The 18,162-nt window shown below is 38.4% G+C and overlaps 1 protein-coding gene across 1 annotated transcript in view; it reads right to left on the bottom strand.

Annotated features, from left to right (window-relative positions):
• ARHGAP26 (Rho GTPase activating protein 26) overlaps positions 1 to 18,162 on the bottom strand; it is a 778,689-nt gene that overhangs the window by 302,856 nt on the left and 457,671 nt on the right. The window contains exons 15-17 of the mRNA XM_042780720.1: positions 7,222 to 7,309; positions 5,575 to 5,633; positions 3,961 to 4,066 (exon numbers count right to left, since the gene is read on the bottom strand). Coding sequence (XP_042636654.1) covers positions 3,961 to 4,066; positions 5,575 to 5,633; positions 7,222 to 7,309 — 253 coding nt within the window. The remainder of the gene's footprint in view (positions 1 to 3,960; positions 4,067 to 5,574; positions 5,634 to 7,221; positions 7,310 to 18,162) is intronic.

The following is an 18,162-nucleotide window of genomic DNA, read 5'->3' as shown; positions in this document are numbered from 1 at the left end:
ACAACAGCTATGATATCCCTTGTTCCACGTCCTCTTCTGAATCCGGCTTGAACCTCTGGAAGTTCTCTGTCAATATACTGCTGCAAACATTTCTGCCTATGGACAACCACAAATGTGCAAGGATGTGATATAACGTCTTATGACCATGGGAGAAGCTAGCCAACATAGTGAGGCCAGCTAAGCAGGGACATGAAAATAACCCTAGTCTTCACGAGCTGAGGAATTAACCAACCCTTAAAACTGATTGTGTGTAATGAGACAAATGACTCCCTTATTGCTCAAATCATTTTGCACTGAAGTTTCTATTTCTTGTAGCCCAAACCATCCTAAATGATACAATACCTCTTGGAGAGGTAAGAAAGGGCTCTGCCTCTCTTGACAACACCCTAGCAACAAAGAAATAGTCATTTTTCTCAAAGATTTATTTTTTTCTCAATGAGTGTGCTGGGAAAACCAGTTGTGAGAAGGTATTTTTAATACCTGCTCCTGATATTGGGAATTTTTTTTCTCTTCCCTCCCCCTCTACCTGATAAAAAACAGAATCACACAGTTGGCAGGAAGCTGAGAAAAGACAGGCTCAAAGAGGTTGAATGATTTGCATGCACAAGGTCCCAGAACTTACAGGGGCTGATTTTCTTTATTATTAAAAATCCTTTATGCAAGATTTCAAAACAAAGCCATTTCTGAAAACTCAATTTAATGCAAAGTTGCATTGCAAAGACTTGGGAAATCAAAACTGGATTTTTATTTTTTAAAACTAGTTTCATTACAATAATAAAATCTCCTTTTGAATTCACTGTTTTGAGTTTCTTCTTCCTATTTCTAATACTCTCCTAGATCCCATACATTCCTGTCAACACCATCTTCTCTCTCCTAGAAAATGCCTGCATATGGCCCATTCTCTCAGCCAGTGGTTCTCAGGAGATTATTTGCATAATAGTTACCTGGGAAAAAAATTAGAAATACAGATTTCCAGGCAGACTCTGATTTAATAAACCCAAGGTGGGGCTCAGGAATGGCAACACAAACAAGCATCTCAAGTAATTCTGACACTGGTAGCACCCTAACCAGGCTTTGAGGCACATGGCTCTACACTGTATACTAGACTCCAAGTTCTGAACAGAACTTAATTATCATAGTAGATTTAAGCAGGTACAATAAAAATATGTTCATGGTTGCCTGTAATTTTTATATTCCCACTGAGGTCTAAACAAACCCAACTGCTCTGTGATTTAGATGCATCCTGGTAATCATTTGCTTTGGAGTTTTTGGATTTTTATCCATTCCTCTTGAGACTTTATTCCCCCCACCTCTGAACGTATTTCTACCTGGAATTAAATATAAATTGCCTTAACTCTCTCTCCACGGCCAAAGGAAATTAATTTTGAAAATAATTCAAAAGAGTAATTTTAAAAATATACAATACAAAATGACTTGCCTTTGAACCAGAAGTCTGAGATGCACAGGGTAAACACAGTAGGTAATGAGAGAAATAAACAGAACCAGCCCTGAAACCAAAACTTCGGAAGGAAGCTGACTGTTAAGTAAGTGGACCAGAGGAACAATAGCTCAGGCGTACCCTAGGGTCAGTCTGAACCCGAGAAAACTGGGACGATACACACAAATGCCTTGTCTCAAGTTAACCTTCCTTTACTGCTCGATTTAAAAGAAGGACAGTGCTGTAAATGAGCATGTAGAGTTTTGATGGAATTTTAGAAGTCCTCTGGGTACGAAAGAATTTTTTCAAGCCTAAATAAATACTCCTTACTAGATCCAACACTGCTCATTCATACCCATCTCCTCCTAGCCATGTTTAAATCTATAGGCTCTGGAAAACAAGAATTTGGCATACTGAGAACCTGAGTCTGCGTGTTCACACACCAGCTCTGATCAACTCATATTACAGCCATGAGAGCTTGTCTACACCTAGATTTCTCCATGGGTAAATGAAATACCACAAAACCTAAGAAAATCATTGCTAACTATAAGACAGAATGCTTGAGAAATGCTGTATTGTAACTCCAGCAATAAAATGGTTTAAATTGGTTATAAGGCAAAGAGTCTAGGCCATCACTGTACCCTGCATATTTGGGTTATGAAAAAAGATGGACTGAGGGGCAATAAGCTGGAAAAAGAGAAAGTCAACTACCCACCAGTGTGCAGGGTCCACTGTTCAAGATTTACTTTAAGGTTTTTGTGTTTTTCCTATTTTTTTTTGTTTTCTTCCCTTCTTCTGCTTATTTAGGATTCCTAACAATCCTCAGGGCAATTTGAAAACGGGAAACATTCAATACTGGCCCCATGCCCTTTGCTGGATCACCATTTACTCTTGGTCTCTCTTAGTCCAATTAAGGTCTCATTCCAATTGCACAGCTTGAAAAGACCCACTGCTTGCAGCTGGTCCCTAAGCCTTCTCTGCCAGCTGCTCCCAGCAGGCTTGGAGGCCTTGTGAAGACCCAGTGGCTATAAAGCAGTCACAAGTATACACACAAATACTTGGCTGAAGTGTGTACCTAGAATTTCCTCTGTTATAGCGAATGCCCTTCAAGTATGCAGAGTTTTGCAACTAAGATCTAAACCAGCTTCTTCCTTTAACAAATGCCTGACTCTGGGGTTATGTGGAATAGGCACCAAATTATAATTTTAGAGCATCTGGAATGACTTTTTAAAGTGCAGCTCCCATTATTTGAAACACACTTCATCAAGATTTTTTGACATTTTGGGGGCATTCTCCCTGCAAACTTGCATGTTTTCTGCTGTGTTATTTAATTGTTCCTGAACATGCAATTCTGCTATAGCATGCCAAGAAAACACTTTGACCAGTAAAGGAGCAATCCCTGATTCTGCCCAATTGCTTCTCACAAACACCTCAAACATTCTCATTCATTCATAACTAATGCACATGGAAATCTTTATGGTAACATATATATTCTCTCTCCAACAAGTAAATCAAATGTTTGACAGCAATAAGAAAACTAACCATTCCATTTTCCCTCAGCAGGGTATCAACTTAGCCCAAAGAAATGACTTCATGGCATGAACAAAGTAAGAACAAAGCAGCCAAGGGCCAAATTTATAACTCACAAGTTGAATAGAATTTAGGGCTTAATGGTTTAGATGAATTGTTATACTCTCAATCTTTTCTTGGACTCTGGTCCTCAATCAAGAACATTCTACCAAAGTCAATGCAAGGTTAGAACATAAACACCGTAGTGACTAACACAGCAAGGGAAGGTGTCAAGGCCTTTCCTAAAAGGGTCAAGCAACAGTAAACATACAGAAATCTAAAACCATTCTAGGAGTGTAAATACTCCCAGCAGGAAAACCAGGCCCCAGTGAATGTTCTGATTCTCTCCAAGGGCAAGCAGGCATTTGCCCAAATCTAATCTCTTTATTCTCTATACTTTTCAAAAGGTTTTAACGCAGGTAATTTCGTTACCAATGATCTTATAGATAAAGTGAGGCCCAGTATCCATATTTCAAAGATCAATAAAATAAGGAATAGAAAGGTTAGTGGCTTATCCAGGGCTGGTTATGTAGTTTGTTAAGAACAGAGTCAACTCTAGAACCCAGGTCTTCTTACTCTAAATCTAAAGTCCAAACCTGTGACATGTAACTGTTCACCTTTCATCATAAGAAAATATAACCCCTGAAAATTCTGCTTGGTGGTCTTGGTATCACAGACTACCGTATTCCTTTGATCATCGTAAGAGCAAAGATATCAAGAAAACTCGGCCTGGTGACATGGGCATTTCCCCAGTCTCCTCTGTGAAGTTCATTTGGCATTGGTCTCTGTTATCCACGGCAGTTAACATTTCACACGTTTCTTTCTTAAGCCTCCAGCATACCTCATACAATTTCATAGTGGGAGGAGGAAACAAAAGCAGAATTGAGACCAACTTTACTGCTCAGATAAGAATATTCTAGGGGCAAGAAAAGAGCAACCAATCTTGAACCTACTTGGCCAAGTGGTTCATAAGCAGCTGTAACATCTGCCGATTTTTCTCTGGGAGCCGATGAACAAGGCTGTGGATTTCAGAGACCCGAGATTCTTGGTTCTCCAGCTCTGCAAAGGAAGGCAGGAGTTAATATTTTATCAATGTCACAGCTAAACTAGTTTAGAAGACAAAATCAAAGGAAACTAGGGCTAGGCTCTAACAAACTGAGGATTTATCAAAGATTTATGATCCTGTCCTGTGTACTGCATGAATAGGTCCAGAAGTCTGTTTAATGGTGTTTTCTGTAACACAGTTCATCAAAAAAGTGGCCATCAATAAATTCAAGCCAAAATGATGACATGATGAAATGGATCCAGTCATCCGTACACCCAGAGTAGGAGTGAACTCAGAAGCAGCTGGCTATCTAGTGACGACTTCATTTCAAGGAAGGAAGGAACTTTATGCACTCATAAAGTGATAAACAAATTGGACATGAATAACATTACAAGAGTCTCAAATATCAAAATAACACCTTAAGACAGCACAAATGAAATCAAAGGAAATGCTAGTTATTCTCAAGTCATGTGTGACAACCAGTCTGGTAGAAACAAAGCAGTGGCAGATAAAATTTTTAAATCTATCTTCCAACCTGTAACCTAAATCATGGCCTGTCATGTTCTCTTGGGTAAACTTGGGTAAGTGGCTTCCCTTCTCTGGGAAATAGACCGATGGTGCTCACCACACCTATTTATAGGACTCATGTGAGGTTTAATTAGAGAATGGTTGCTATGAGCTTGGAATTTCTCTGAGAGAGAAATCACATAAACACCATTTTGACTTCTAGTTTTCTCCCATGTCTTTCTCCTCCTTGTTTTAAGGGAATAACTATTAAGAAATAAGGCCAGTAGTAGCTACCAGGATAAACAAACTCCAAAGGCTTAAAGAAACAAGGAGAGGCAAACATTATCAACAGAATAACACTGTAAGGATCCAAGCCAGATTTAAATCTGACAGAGAATCTTCTTGCTCCCTTTCAGGAGGCTTGCCCTACGTAGATGGATTCCAGTATACTTAGGGCAGCTTGCACCTAATCCTTATGTATTTTAATACCAGCAATATGACGCTAGAAACCTGGGTGATATAGCTGAAGAATGATCAGAAGCTGTAAATGGAAGACATAATGGAAAAAGGACTGTGAAGTTACATAATAGTGTTGTATTCAGGGAAACACTTCCAATTCTCAATTTAGATAATGTGCAATGTCTGATTCAGTCTGCAAAATGCTGCTCAAGGGCTAAAAAAAACACACAAGTAGGTAGAATTCCAGTAAAAAAAAGAAACAACTAGAAAGGAAAATTTACCATTTTTCCCCTCTTGCTTCTCCAACCAAAAAAAGAAAATAATAGTTCGAAGTTTTTCTCCTCTACTATAAATTGACAAGGCCCTTAGTAATCTTGATTTGGTTTCATTTTCATTCTGGATTATAGTCTGTTGACCTTGTATGTGGGCAGTTTACATGTAGCATATAAAGGATTAGATATTTATTTTGGGATACTGACTGTTCTTTAAAATAGGAAAATCTATTCTCTTCCCCCTTCAAGCTATGACAAAAAAAAAAAAAAAAAAACAAACTCACTTGCTGCTTTGATGAAACTTCTCTGAAACTGGTACATCATGAGTGGTCCTGGAAGCATTCTGGAATAAAAGGATACAGACGAGTCAGTTTAATAATAAAATAATAATCATATCCTTTCTAAACAGCAGCCTAGAGACTGCCAAAGTGTATTACATTTCTCAAAGATCACAGAAGAATGATACCAACTCAACTTCATTTCCCAACTGAAAGGGCCCTGAGATTTCACCTGAAATTTTCATTCTCTCTTTCTGTCTTTTTTTTTTCTTAAAGGGAATGAGTACAACTATATTTTATAGTCACACCTAGAAAAGTGCTAATACAAAAGTCTAATACAAACCAAGAGATTTCTTTTTCAGTCTGTGACTCACCCATCCACAAGAGCATTTTAAGATGTGCCTAAGAAACAGACAACTAACAATTTGCAACAATGTGTGCCTAAATGCTCATCTTCTCAGCAGCTTGTTATCTGTATTAGTTTCTCCGGGAACACTATAAGAGACTTTTGCAGTTGTATTTGTGTTGAACTCACCATGGGGTGACACTTCAGATGCAAAAGGGCTACTAGAAGCTCTTAATAGCAGGCATTCCACAAGTAAATTTATACCTGCCACGGTATGAATGTGTTTAACTGTAAACTTGAGTTTTTTTCTGACAGCCCAAATAAACTTCTGCATAGATCTCATTTTATCCTCATTGGATCTTCTAATTCAACACTTAGTCATAACTTGTACTACATCTTACTCTTGAATTCAAGATCCTCCTATCAATTCCCCAATACCCAGTAAAACCTGCATTGCTAATTCCTTTTCTGTGACTTCTGCCTTTGTTTTCTAGCCAAGCAAATCGCCATAAGCCTCTATCACATGCTTACACAATTCACGATTACAGTTCTCCTCTCTGCTTAAGACTAGACTCCACCTTCCCGTGTCACAAGAACTACAGTGAAGAACCACAGTATTCCTATCCTTCCAGTCCAGCAGAAATTTCAATCCATTTATGAAGCTGGCTGACTAAATGTAGACTGTCCATGTAGCTGTTCATTCACCACTTGTAATAGTCAAGGGAGGTGGGGTGAGAGGAAGCCATATATCATATGTGTTATTACAAAGGAAAATCGTCTTCTCTCCAGTAAAGTAATATTTTCCAATCGAAATGGAAGGAGCCATAAAGAAGTTCCATTAAGTTCTAACTTTCAGGGACCAATGTCAGCAATATATTCTGTGCAATGCACAAACTATCAAAATACATGGGGGATGTGATCATGCACTTTCTACAGAATGTGATACATGATTCCTTGGTTTCTGAAAAGAGTATTCAAGGATTTCAAGGAAGACCATATTTTAGATTAACCAACCAAAAACACATTACAAGGGCCCCTTTATGCAGGCTCATTATCACAGTTGCTTCTTATAAAGAGCAAAGCTTCCTAAATCACTCATGGTACCAATGCATAATGGTAAGCTATCAACTATGGACGATTTACAATCGGTTTGACCAGCTGAACTAATTGCACCCACACAGAAGCTGCATCCACATCTCAAACACCCACCCAACAACTAATTCTCTGAAGGCTGAAAATAAAACTGCTTTCTTCCTGATCGGATGATAGCAAGCTGGCAGCCTGCCCTGTAGATGGAAAGTCCCTACCTTAGGTAGGTCTTCAGAGCACTCGTGATGGTCTTTATCTCCCATTCGGCACAGATATCTGTTTCTGTTTCAGAAGCTGTTTTGGGGTCTAAAACAAAGAAAAGACAACATGTACAGCAGAGAATACAGCTATACAGAAAAAATACAACAAGACATACATAAAAGGGTTCAACCTTACTAGTAACCAAAGAAACACAAATGAAAACAAAGACAGCATGTATTTTTGCCTAAATTAAGAAAATGTTGAAAAATCTAAGTATCTATTGCTGGCAAGGATGCAGTCAGACTGATCCTCTTTATGAACTCCTAAAGGCAGTGAAAATAAATGCCATAGATTTGAAAAGCAATTTGGCAATCTGAATCAAGAGTCATAAAAAGTTTATATCCTTTGAACCAGTAATCCTACTTCTCACAATCTCTCCTCAGGAAATAACTTTAGGCAGGAGAAAAGTTATATACCCAAAAGGTGTTCAGCATACATGATTCTTCACATCAATGGGGGGAGGGGAGGAAGCAACCTAAATGTCCAATGGTAGGATGATTAAGTTAATCGTGTGTACCTGATAGAATATAATGTAGCCATTTCTGTGATAATGATTTATAGCCAACATGGAAAATTCCTATATTACCATGTAATTCAAGCAAAAAACTGAAGATACAAAAGTTTGTGATAGATTTTTATTTACAAAAGTTTGTGAGAGACTTGTATGTACAAAGGCTAAAAAGAAATATTCTAAAATTAAAACAGTGGTTGGGTTACCATGGTGGAATTACGGCCTTTACATTTTCTAAACTGACTATGATTTGATTTCATTACTTTTATGTTTTTGGAAAGTTGCCTGACGCACAGATATATAATGAGATACACTGTAATTATATCAAGTCCTGATAATTTTCTCTTTAGTCTCCTCTTGCTTGCACTTTTAAATACATGTGTGTATTTCAAATAAATATGTATTAAAAGAGAGGAAACAAATTATTTAGTCTTCCTGAGCAGCACATAAGAAGGTAAGAATAGAAGGCAGAGAATGGGAAGTAAAAATTGCTTTACTAGTCAGCAGAACATCATCTTGTCACTGGAGAGATGATTGGGTCACATACAAACTGGCGAGTGGGGAGTGGCACCTTTCAGTACACTTACAGGAGAGCTCAGCTCTCTCATATAGGCTAAAGCCTAGTTATTTGTCTCCAGGTCCATTCCTTTTCTTTGTGCACAGCCTCTCATTTTCAGCTGGGAGGCCACACTTTTCTTACTCCTTGTACATGTATTTGGGTGAAGCTCCACCCTCCAGGGGTGGAGAATGAGATTCAGAACAAACGAATCAAAGCATAGCATCTCTCTGCACAAGGTAACCAGTTTAGGGATGGACCAAGACCTAAGCAAGTCCAATCAGAGTGAACTTCAAGAAATTTTCATGAGTAGGGGAGGAGGAGGGACACATCTGCTGTTTCTGCTGGGCTTGCACCTGGGATGTTATGCAACAGCCAGGTCCCATCAAGTACAGCCTGAGTTGTTGTTGTTGTTGTTGTTATGTGCTGTCGAGTCGGACCCAACTCATAACGACCCCTTCTTGGGTTTCCGAGGTGTATCACTACAGAAGTAGATTGCCTAACCTTCTTTCTGAGTAGTGGCTGGTGGGTTTGAGAGTGAGTCCAAAAGACAAAGTCAAAGTAGAGAGAGGTAGAGATACTGGGTTCTGATGACATGTTTTGAGCCTTTATGCCTGGCCGTGCTTTTTCAATTACATGAGCCAATTAATTCCTATAAGCCAGTGAAGGCCAGGTTTTCTGTTTTTATAATCCAGAAAGATCTAATAAACCAGGTAAACAGAGAGAGCCACTGGACTGTTTCCAAGAATTCTGAGAAGCCAACTAAGAAAGAGTTTCCTCTTGCAGGGCCAACAGCATTTTACATATGGGCTACCACAATTTCTATTTACTAGGAAAAAATGGGAAAGAATCTACTTCCATAAGTAGAGGCCAAATATTCTTGACTGACTTAAGGAGTTGGCCTATAATTCCCAGGTAAGATCACAAATTTTTTCTCAGCGTGGCCCTGAAAGGGCACCAGCTTGTAAAATGTTTGGCTCCTAAAGAGGTAACAACTGTGTGATGCTGCAGGTGACCCTGGGCAATAAACTCTTGTCACATGAAACAAATAAGGAAGAACTTAAGGAGCACGGTTTTACTTCTAGGGCCACAGAATAGGAAATTCCATAGGGTTCTTCACGGCAAATTTCTGAAAATGCACAAACTGTGATTTTCCTAATATCCAAAATCTCTTCAGCTTTCATTCTCTCCTTTCTTTGTCATCTCTCACTCACTAAATGGTTTCCTCCATCAGAAGTGCATGTACCAAAAAACTTGGCTCACTGTGACCTTTTTCCTCCCCGCCCCCCCAGGATGCATGGAGAGCTGCCACACTGCATGGCTCCTGGATGCTAGACAAACGTTACCGTACATTTTTTCTGAACAAACCAACTTCTACCCAAGAAGAGTGAACATGACACTAAACAAGCAGCAGTTGGCAGGTCTGGGAGTTGTGAACTGTTCCATGAACCACATTTAGCAAACTAATGATTAGCTTCCACTTATTCAGGCTCCTAACCATAGGAATATTGTGTAACATCACAGAGAGAAGAGTCAAATTACAGCCCGGCTAAAGGGCTTTTTATAGCACAGATGAGGTAAGGCTCATAACTTGGGCACGTCCATTTTAATTCATTTAATATCCAAACTAAATTGAATACAGCCTCCCAAGCTACCCCATTTTCAAAAAGTGCTGCCAATTTCCACACCTCCCTAACCGACACTAGCAGCTCCCCTCACTTGCCGAACATGATGGTGTCTGAATGTGTTGCCAACACCTAATGCACAATTTTCTCTAGAACTCAGTATATTTCTTCCCACCATGGCACTTGACCACTGTGCTTGGCGAAAATGACCTAAACTAGAGGAAAAGTCCAAAGTACGAAAAGGCACTGTTGGATAAAAGAGAAACAGCATATTTCCTCTTCAACCTACTATAATATGAATTCAGAAAAACAGAAGGCAGCGACTGGAAGCAGAGGTTATAGGGGAAGGGATCTGAGAAATATGTTGGATCAGCCCCAAGATCCATCTAGTTTGGTACTGTGTAGCTGATACACTGAAGGACACTGTGGAGCAAATGATTAAGTTTATTTAACAAAGAAGGTAATACATGTACATGATTTAAAAAAGAGATAAAAGAAAAAAAAGAGAGACAGACATTCTAACAAAACAAATAGATACACATTAAAAGGTAAGTGTAAGTTTTTTCTACCTTAAAGGCAACTAATGTAAGTTTATGTCTATTGTTTCTGTAACAATCTATACACATAAAGCAAATTTTTGCTATTTTCATTTAATAGTATGGTAGAAATTGTTTCATATCAGAACACAAATATGTGTTTCACAGTATTTCACTGTATATATGTATCATAATTAATTTAATGACCCTATTGTACATAACTTACAAAGAAAGAAGCCTCAAGTTAAGTGCTCCATTGCAAACTGAAAGGTTGGTAGTTCAAACCCACTCACTGGTTCACTGGGAGAAAGACTTGGCAATTAGCTCCTGGAAAGATTACAGCCAAGGAAACTCGACGGGGCAGTTCTACTCTGTCACATGGGGTCACTATAAGTCAAAAGTTACTTGACAGCACCTGGTGGCATAATGCCTAAGGCATTGACTGCTAACCAGAAGCCTGGTGGTTTAAACCCACCAAGCACTCCTGGGAAGGAAGACTTGGCAATCAACTTACACAGAGATAATGCCTTGGAAACCCGAGGAAGTGTTGCTATGAGTTGGATCCAACTAAACAGCAATGAGTTTGGTTTGTTTGGGTGGTAACAACAACAATATAACTGACCTGAAGGAGAAAAGTCCTAAAAGTGGAATTACTGGGTCAACAGGTATGTGCCTTTTTAACTTTCAAAGCTATTGCTCAATTGTCCTTCAGAGGTTTTACCATTCTAAGAAGGTATGAGAGTGACTCTTTCCCCACATCCTTGACAACAATGAATAATCAAGTACTTTACTCACCAATCTGATAGGTTAAAAATAAGACTATCATGACTCTGACCAGAATGTCACAAAACAAACCGTGTATAACTGTTGAATGTAAAATAAATCTGCTTCGTAAAACTTCACCCAAATCACGATTAAAAAAAGACTATCTCAATGCTCTAAATTCCATTTCTTTAATGAGGAGGGAGATTGAGAATCCCTTCCTGTATATCTGCATGTTTTTAAAGTCAAGTTTATTGAGGTACAGTCACCCTTGTTAAGTTTACATTTCCATGATTTTTGACAAATGTATATAGCCATGTAAACACTACTATAATCAAGTTATTGAACATTTTCATTACCCTAAAAAGTTCCCTTGTGACCCTTTATAGTGAACTCTTTCCCTCTACCTCCAGCTCCTGGCAAATGCTTTTACTTGAAATTCATCTATGTTGTTGCAAATATCAGGAGTTCATTCCATAACTAAGTAGTAATAAATTTTATGGATATGCCTTAGTGAATGTTGACAGTCATTTGAGTTGTTTTCAGTTGTTTCCTATGAATATTTGCATACAGATCTTTGCGTGGATGACAATTTCATCTCTTGGGTAAGAGGAACAGAACTGGGTAAAACAGCTGAGAAGTGGGTCATAAGGCAAGAAAATTTAACTTTATAAGAAACTGTCAAACTGTTTACCAGATGCCTAAGGACATTTTCCACACCCACTATCAATATACAAAAGTTTTACTTGCTTCAGATCCCCACCAACACTTGATAAAGTCAATCTTTTTTTTAATTTTAGTCATTCTAACCAGAAGGTTGGAGATTCAAAGCCACCAGCCACTCCTGAGAAAGAAGATTGGGAGATCTACTTCTGTAGTGATACCACCTCAGAAACCTAAAGAGGGGTCGCTATGATCTGACTCGATGGCAGTGAGTTTGGTTTGGAGTAAGTGTGTAACGGTATCTCAATTTTTAGATTTGTAGTTTTCTACTAACTAATGGGAAGCCCCTGGGTGGCACAAGCAGTTACGCTCTCAGCTACTAACCAAAAGACTGGTGCTCTGAATCTACCCAGAGGTGCATTAGATGAAAGCCCTAGCACTCTACTTCAGAAAAAACATATTGTTGTTAGGTGCTGTTGAGTCAGCTCCTACTCATAAACGACCCTATGGACAACAGAACGAAACACTCCCAGGTCTGGCACCAGCCTCACAATCCGCCCTATACCTGAACCCATCGTTGGAGCCACTGTGTCAATCCATCTCAGTGAGGGCCTTCCCCTCCTTTGCTGACCCCTCCACTTTACTAAGCATGATACCCCTTCTCCAGGAAATGGTCCCTTCTGACAACATGACCAAAGTAGGTGAGATGAAGTCTGGCCATTCTTGCTTCCAAGGAGCATCCCAGCTGCACTTCTTCCAGGACAGATTTGTTAGTTCTTCTAGCAGTCCACTGTACTTTCAGTATTTGCCAACACCACAACTCAAAAGTATCAACTCTTCTTTGGTCTTCTTTATTCATTATCCAGCTTTCACATGCATATGAGGTGATTGAAAACATCATAGCTTGAGAGTTAGGTACACCTTAGTCTTCACAGAGACATCTTTGCTCTTCAACACCTGAAAGAGATCTTTTGCAGCAGATTTTCCCAGTGCAATATGTCATCTGATATCTTGACTGCTGCTTCCATTGGCGTTGATTGTAGAACCAAGTAATGAAATCTTTGACCACTTCAATCTTTTCTTCATTCATTGTGATGATGCTTATTCGTCTAGTTGTGAGGATTTTCATTTTCTTTATGTTGAGACATAATCCATACTGTAGACTGTAGTCTTTAATCTTCATCAATAAATGTTTCAAGTCATCTTCACTTTCAGCAAGTAAGGTTGTGTCATCTGGATATCACAGGTTGTTAATGACTCTTCCTCCAATCCTGATGCCATGTTCTTCTTCATACAGTCCAGCTTCTCAGATTATTTGTTCAGCATACAGACTAAACAAGTAGGGTAAAACGATGCAACCCTGACACACTACCTTTGTAATTTTAAACCATGTAGTACCCTCTTGTTCTGTTTGAGCAACAGCTTCCTGGTCTATGTATAGGTTTCTCATGAGTACAATTAAGTGCTCTGCAATTCCCATTCTTCTCAATGTTAGCTATAATTTGTTATGATCCACATAGTTGATCAAGCCTTTGCATAGTCAATAAAACACAAGTAAACATCTTTCTGGTATTCTTTGCTTTGAGCCAAGAGCCATCTGACATCAGTAATGATATCCCTCATTCCACATCCTCTTCTGAATCCAGCTTACATTTCTGGAACTTGACAGGGAACTTCCAGAAATGCTAGCTGGATTCAGAAGAGGATGTGGAATGAGGGGTATCATTGCTGATGTCAGATGGATCCTGGCTGAAAGAAGAACATAATCATTGAAAACCTTGTGGGGTGTAGTTCTACTCCAAAACACACGGGGTCACCATGAACTAGATCAACCAATGGCAACTCTTGGTTTTTGGTTTAATGACTAATGATATTAGTAATCTTTTCATGTGTTTTTGGTCATTTGTATATCTTCTTCAGTGAAGTGCTTGCTCAAATCTTTTGTCTATTTTAAAATTAGGTTGGTTGTGCTTCTATGATATTCTCCACATAAGTCATTTATCAGATATATGTTTTGTAAATAACTTTTCCCTGATCTGTAGCTTCTCTTTTCTTTCTCTTAATAGTATTTTTTAAAGAGTAGAAGTTTATAATTTTTGTGAAGTTCAATTTATCATTTTTTTCTTTTATTGTTCTTGCTTTTACGTGCTCCATCTAAGAGATGTTTGGGCAGCCAAGGTTACAAAAATTTTTCTCCTATGTTTTCTTTTAACTCTTTGGCTTAGGAATATGCTCCATTTTGAGTGAATTTTGGTATATAGTATGTGGTCATGGTCGAAATTCTTTTTTTCTCACATGGATGCCGATTTGTACCAATACTGTATGTTGAAAAAATGGTTCTTTACTCTATTGAATTACATTGACAAATTATCAAAAACCAATTGACTATGTATGTAAGTCCTATTTCTGGACTCTCTTATCTGTTCCACTGATCTACATGGTTGCCATTAGAAAATACCACATGGTTTTGCTTCCCTGCATTTAAAAGTGAGTTGTAGTTTGTTTTCTGTGAACTGTCTTTTTCTGAAAATTTAAGCCTTTTCACATTCTCCATCTCCATTACATCTCAGGGGAAAAAGTTTCTATAAGTATACTATGCTCTGTAAAGGATCTCTGGTAGCATAGTGCCTAAAGCGCTTGACTACTAACCAGAAAGCTGGTGGTTCAAACCCACCAGCCACTCCTTGGAAGGAAGGTTGTGCAATCTACTTCCATAGTGATACTGCCTCGGAAACCCAAGGAGGGGTCGCTATGAGTCAGGTCCAACTCAATGGCACATAACAACAAAAACAACAACAATGCTCTGTAAATAAGTTAATAAGATGTCATTTATCCTACATGTAATTCTTTCAAGACTAGATTTAATATTTAGCAATTTGATAAGCAAATTTGTTTACTCTATTTTCTTATTATGAAAAATATGTATCTTAACAAATCCTCATACCTAGTTCATGTTACCTAAGAATCCAAAATACCTACAACCACTTCTGTCCTGAGATTCAAAACCTCTTACTGTCTCAAGTCTCTATCTTAGGAAAACCTGCCTGAAGTGTTCTCATAACACAATGCTAGTGGTGGAAAAAACAGAGAGAGAGATGGTATCATCAGTGGTCTTTATTCTGTAGGAACTCAGGATTGTGGCTAATAGCAACCTCACTAGTCCCAGAATGAACAACCCTTCACCCAAACAGTCTACTATCTCTTATCATTTGTCTTCTCTCCATTACTGGGGGACATAATTGGAAGTTTACTCTTTGTATAGCTCTCCATTTCCATTAGGCTGTTGTTGTTGTTGCTGTTATGTGCCGTTGAGTTGGACCCAACTCACAGCGACCCCTCCTTGGATTTCCGAGGCAGTATCACTACAGAAATAGACTGCCTCATCTTCCTTCCGAGGATTGGCTGGTGGGTTTGAACCACCAGCCTTCTGGTTAGCAGTCAAGTGCCTTAGGCACTACGCTACCAGCTTCAAAATCTAGGGTTGTTTCCACTCATTCCTATAATAAGCCTTTAAGGCTCAGAAGTTGTCATTAAAAATACCTACTTTAGGATTTCTTTGGAAAGAAGTTCTTGATTGCTTTTAGTTATGATACTCTAGGAGAAAGGGGTAGGTGATGAGGTGAAAAGAATAAATGAGCACAGCCACTGAAGCCATCAGAGAAATAAGGAAGGACAGTCCAGGGCTGGATCATAGAGAAGTGAGCGAGGCATGCTGCTGTAATTTGGTGCTTCAGTGTACTGCTATTTAACATCTTCCATGTCTTCTCTGTAGTAATTATCTTGCTTTAAATATTATTTAAAAAGGAAAAATTTACAGAATAAGAGGAGGAAAGTACCAAAACTGAATTTTCGTAACTCTACCATCCCAGTAAAATATTAATATAGACACAAAAAGGAACACAAAGTATCCACATCACTGAAAATTAGGCTCTCAGTTAACATTCAGTCTATTCCCAGGAGGACTATTCACCAGACAAAACTCAGCTGAAGCCCTGAGGAAAACCCACTGGAGGAGTAACATCATAGGTGATGACCATCCCTCAATCCCAAAGCATAGCCCCAGCCACCCCCAGTGAGGGATGCCATACTGCACCCCTACTTAGCACACACACTGAAGGTAAGCTGCTTTGGAGAGTGGCCAGAGCTGTTTTAGGATTACAATCCAGGCAGTGAAATTAGATGTAGGGGAGGAGAGTGAAAGGGTGTTCCTTTACATCAAAGGAAGTGAATTCAGAAAGGGGAAGGTCCTGGAAAAAACATAGGTATGACAAGAACCACAGCATACTTCAGATAAAGCACTTCCCCTAGGACTATGACCAAAAAGCAGAAACAGGAGAAATTTAATCAGGCTTAGAGATCTATGCTAAATGGAAGATTAAAAAATGCCCCTAAATCAGCTGGAATCATGTACAACCATCCTCCAATTTCATGTACTCATGTATGAGGATGATTCTACACGGATTCAGGAAAACAGCAGCAGAACGAGGATAACCTAGCCGCAGTGAATTTAAGAGCAAAGATTTATAAACTTTTTAGGTTTGATTAAACAGAAGATAAAAATGCCTGTGAAAATATTTGATAGCATAAAAGAGACCACTGAAACACTCCGAACATTATATTGAGAAAGTACCTGTTCTGTATGTAGTATAAATAAAACTCAGAAAAACACAGATGATATTAAATAAGACATGAAAAGAAAATAAGGAATAGAATGACACATAAAGGCAACGCGTGAAATGAAGAAGTGAAATGAAAAGAGCTGGATAAGTAAAATCTATAATGACACTGAAAATTCAACTACAAAATTGATATTTACATGGCAAACAGCAAAGACTATAATCAACCCAGAAGACATTTAAATGAGTGATATGAATATGTGGTGAGACGTTTGAGAATTTTTGCTAGAATGCAAAGAATTATGAACAAAAAAACATCAAAAAGGTGGAAAAAGAAAATAATGTTTGTGACACACACACACACACATATATATAGAAGATTGAGAATTACAATAAACAAAAAAGAACTTGTTCTAAAATTTCTCATTGAAAGGTTATAAGTCAGTTTGATAACTATCTGAGGAGTTATCTTCCATTTTGTGTGAATATATTTCTGATGGATTATAAAGAAAACAAAAACAAAAGTTTTTTTGTAATCCTGAATGGGGAAGCTATTTTAAGGCATAATCCATCTAGAAAGAAAGACTGATAAACTGGATTTAAGGAACCCTGGTGGCACCACAGTTAAATGTTCAGCAAGTAACTGAAAGGGTGGCAGTTGGAACCCACTCAGCAGCTCCACAGAATAAAGACCTGGTAATTTATTCCCATAAAGATTACAGACAAAAAAACCCTATGGGGCGGTTCTGCCCCATCACATCAGGTTGCTATGAGTTAGAAATGACCCAACAATACCCCAAATCAACAATAGATTGAACATCAAAAACATTAAAAAATACTTGTAAAGGCAAACAAAAACAAAAGCACCATAAATAAAGTTCAAAGGCAAATGATAATATGGAAAAAAAAAAATATTGGTAACATAGACTCCACCACTAAATAGCTCATTAACAAAAATGAGAACACACCAATAGAAAATTAGGCTAAGAACATAAATAGGCAATGCACCAAAGATAAACATAAATCATGAATAAACTTGAAAAAAAGCCCAACCTTACCAAAACTATAGAAATGCAAAGTTAAATTAAAAGGAGATAAATTTGTAAATGCTTATAATTTATATGCCAAACAAAAGTAATACAAAGTGTGGCAAGGATGTGGAGTATGGGGCATTCTCCTCATACCTGCTGACTGTAAATTTGGGAATATCAATTAAGCCTTAAAAAGATGTACAGGCAGTCCTTGGGTTACAAATTTACAATTACATAAAATCCACAGTTACTAACCAACCTCCACAAGGCCTACTATATTAAAAATTAGAGGTACATATATAATGGTTCGTAATAACAAATAGAAGATACTTTCCAAGACACATCAGAACACTATTATTACTGTACTATTATGTTAAATAATAGGTACTGAAACAAGGCGGGCTTGTGCTTACTCACTGATCTGCACTGAGCACTTTCCCTTATTACCCTCCCGAGAGGGACCGGGTCTCCAGGAGCAAGGTAAGCAAGGGCGGGCTTGTGCTTACTCACTGATCTGCACTGAACACTTTCCCTTGTTACCCTCCCGAGAGGGACCGGGTCTTCGGGAGCAAGGTAAGCACGGGCGTAGCACAGAGTA

The sequence above is a fragment of the Orycteropus afer genome, unplaced genomic scaffold (assembly GCF_000298275.1).
Source record: "Orycteropus afer afer isolate SDZICR_OR568_19922 unplaced genomic scaffold, OryAfe1.0 scaffold00056, whole genome shotgun sequence".
Classification (NCBI taxonomy): Eukaryota; Metazoa; Chordata; class Mammalia; order Tubulidentata; family Orycteropodidae; genus Orycteropus; species Orycteropus afer.
The sequence above is the reverse complement of the archived record's forward strand: the minus strand, read 5'-3'. Positions and strand labels throughout refer to the sequence as shown.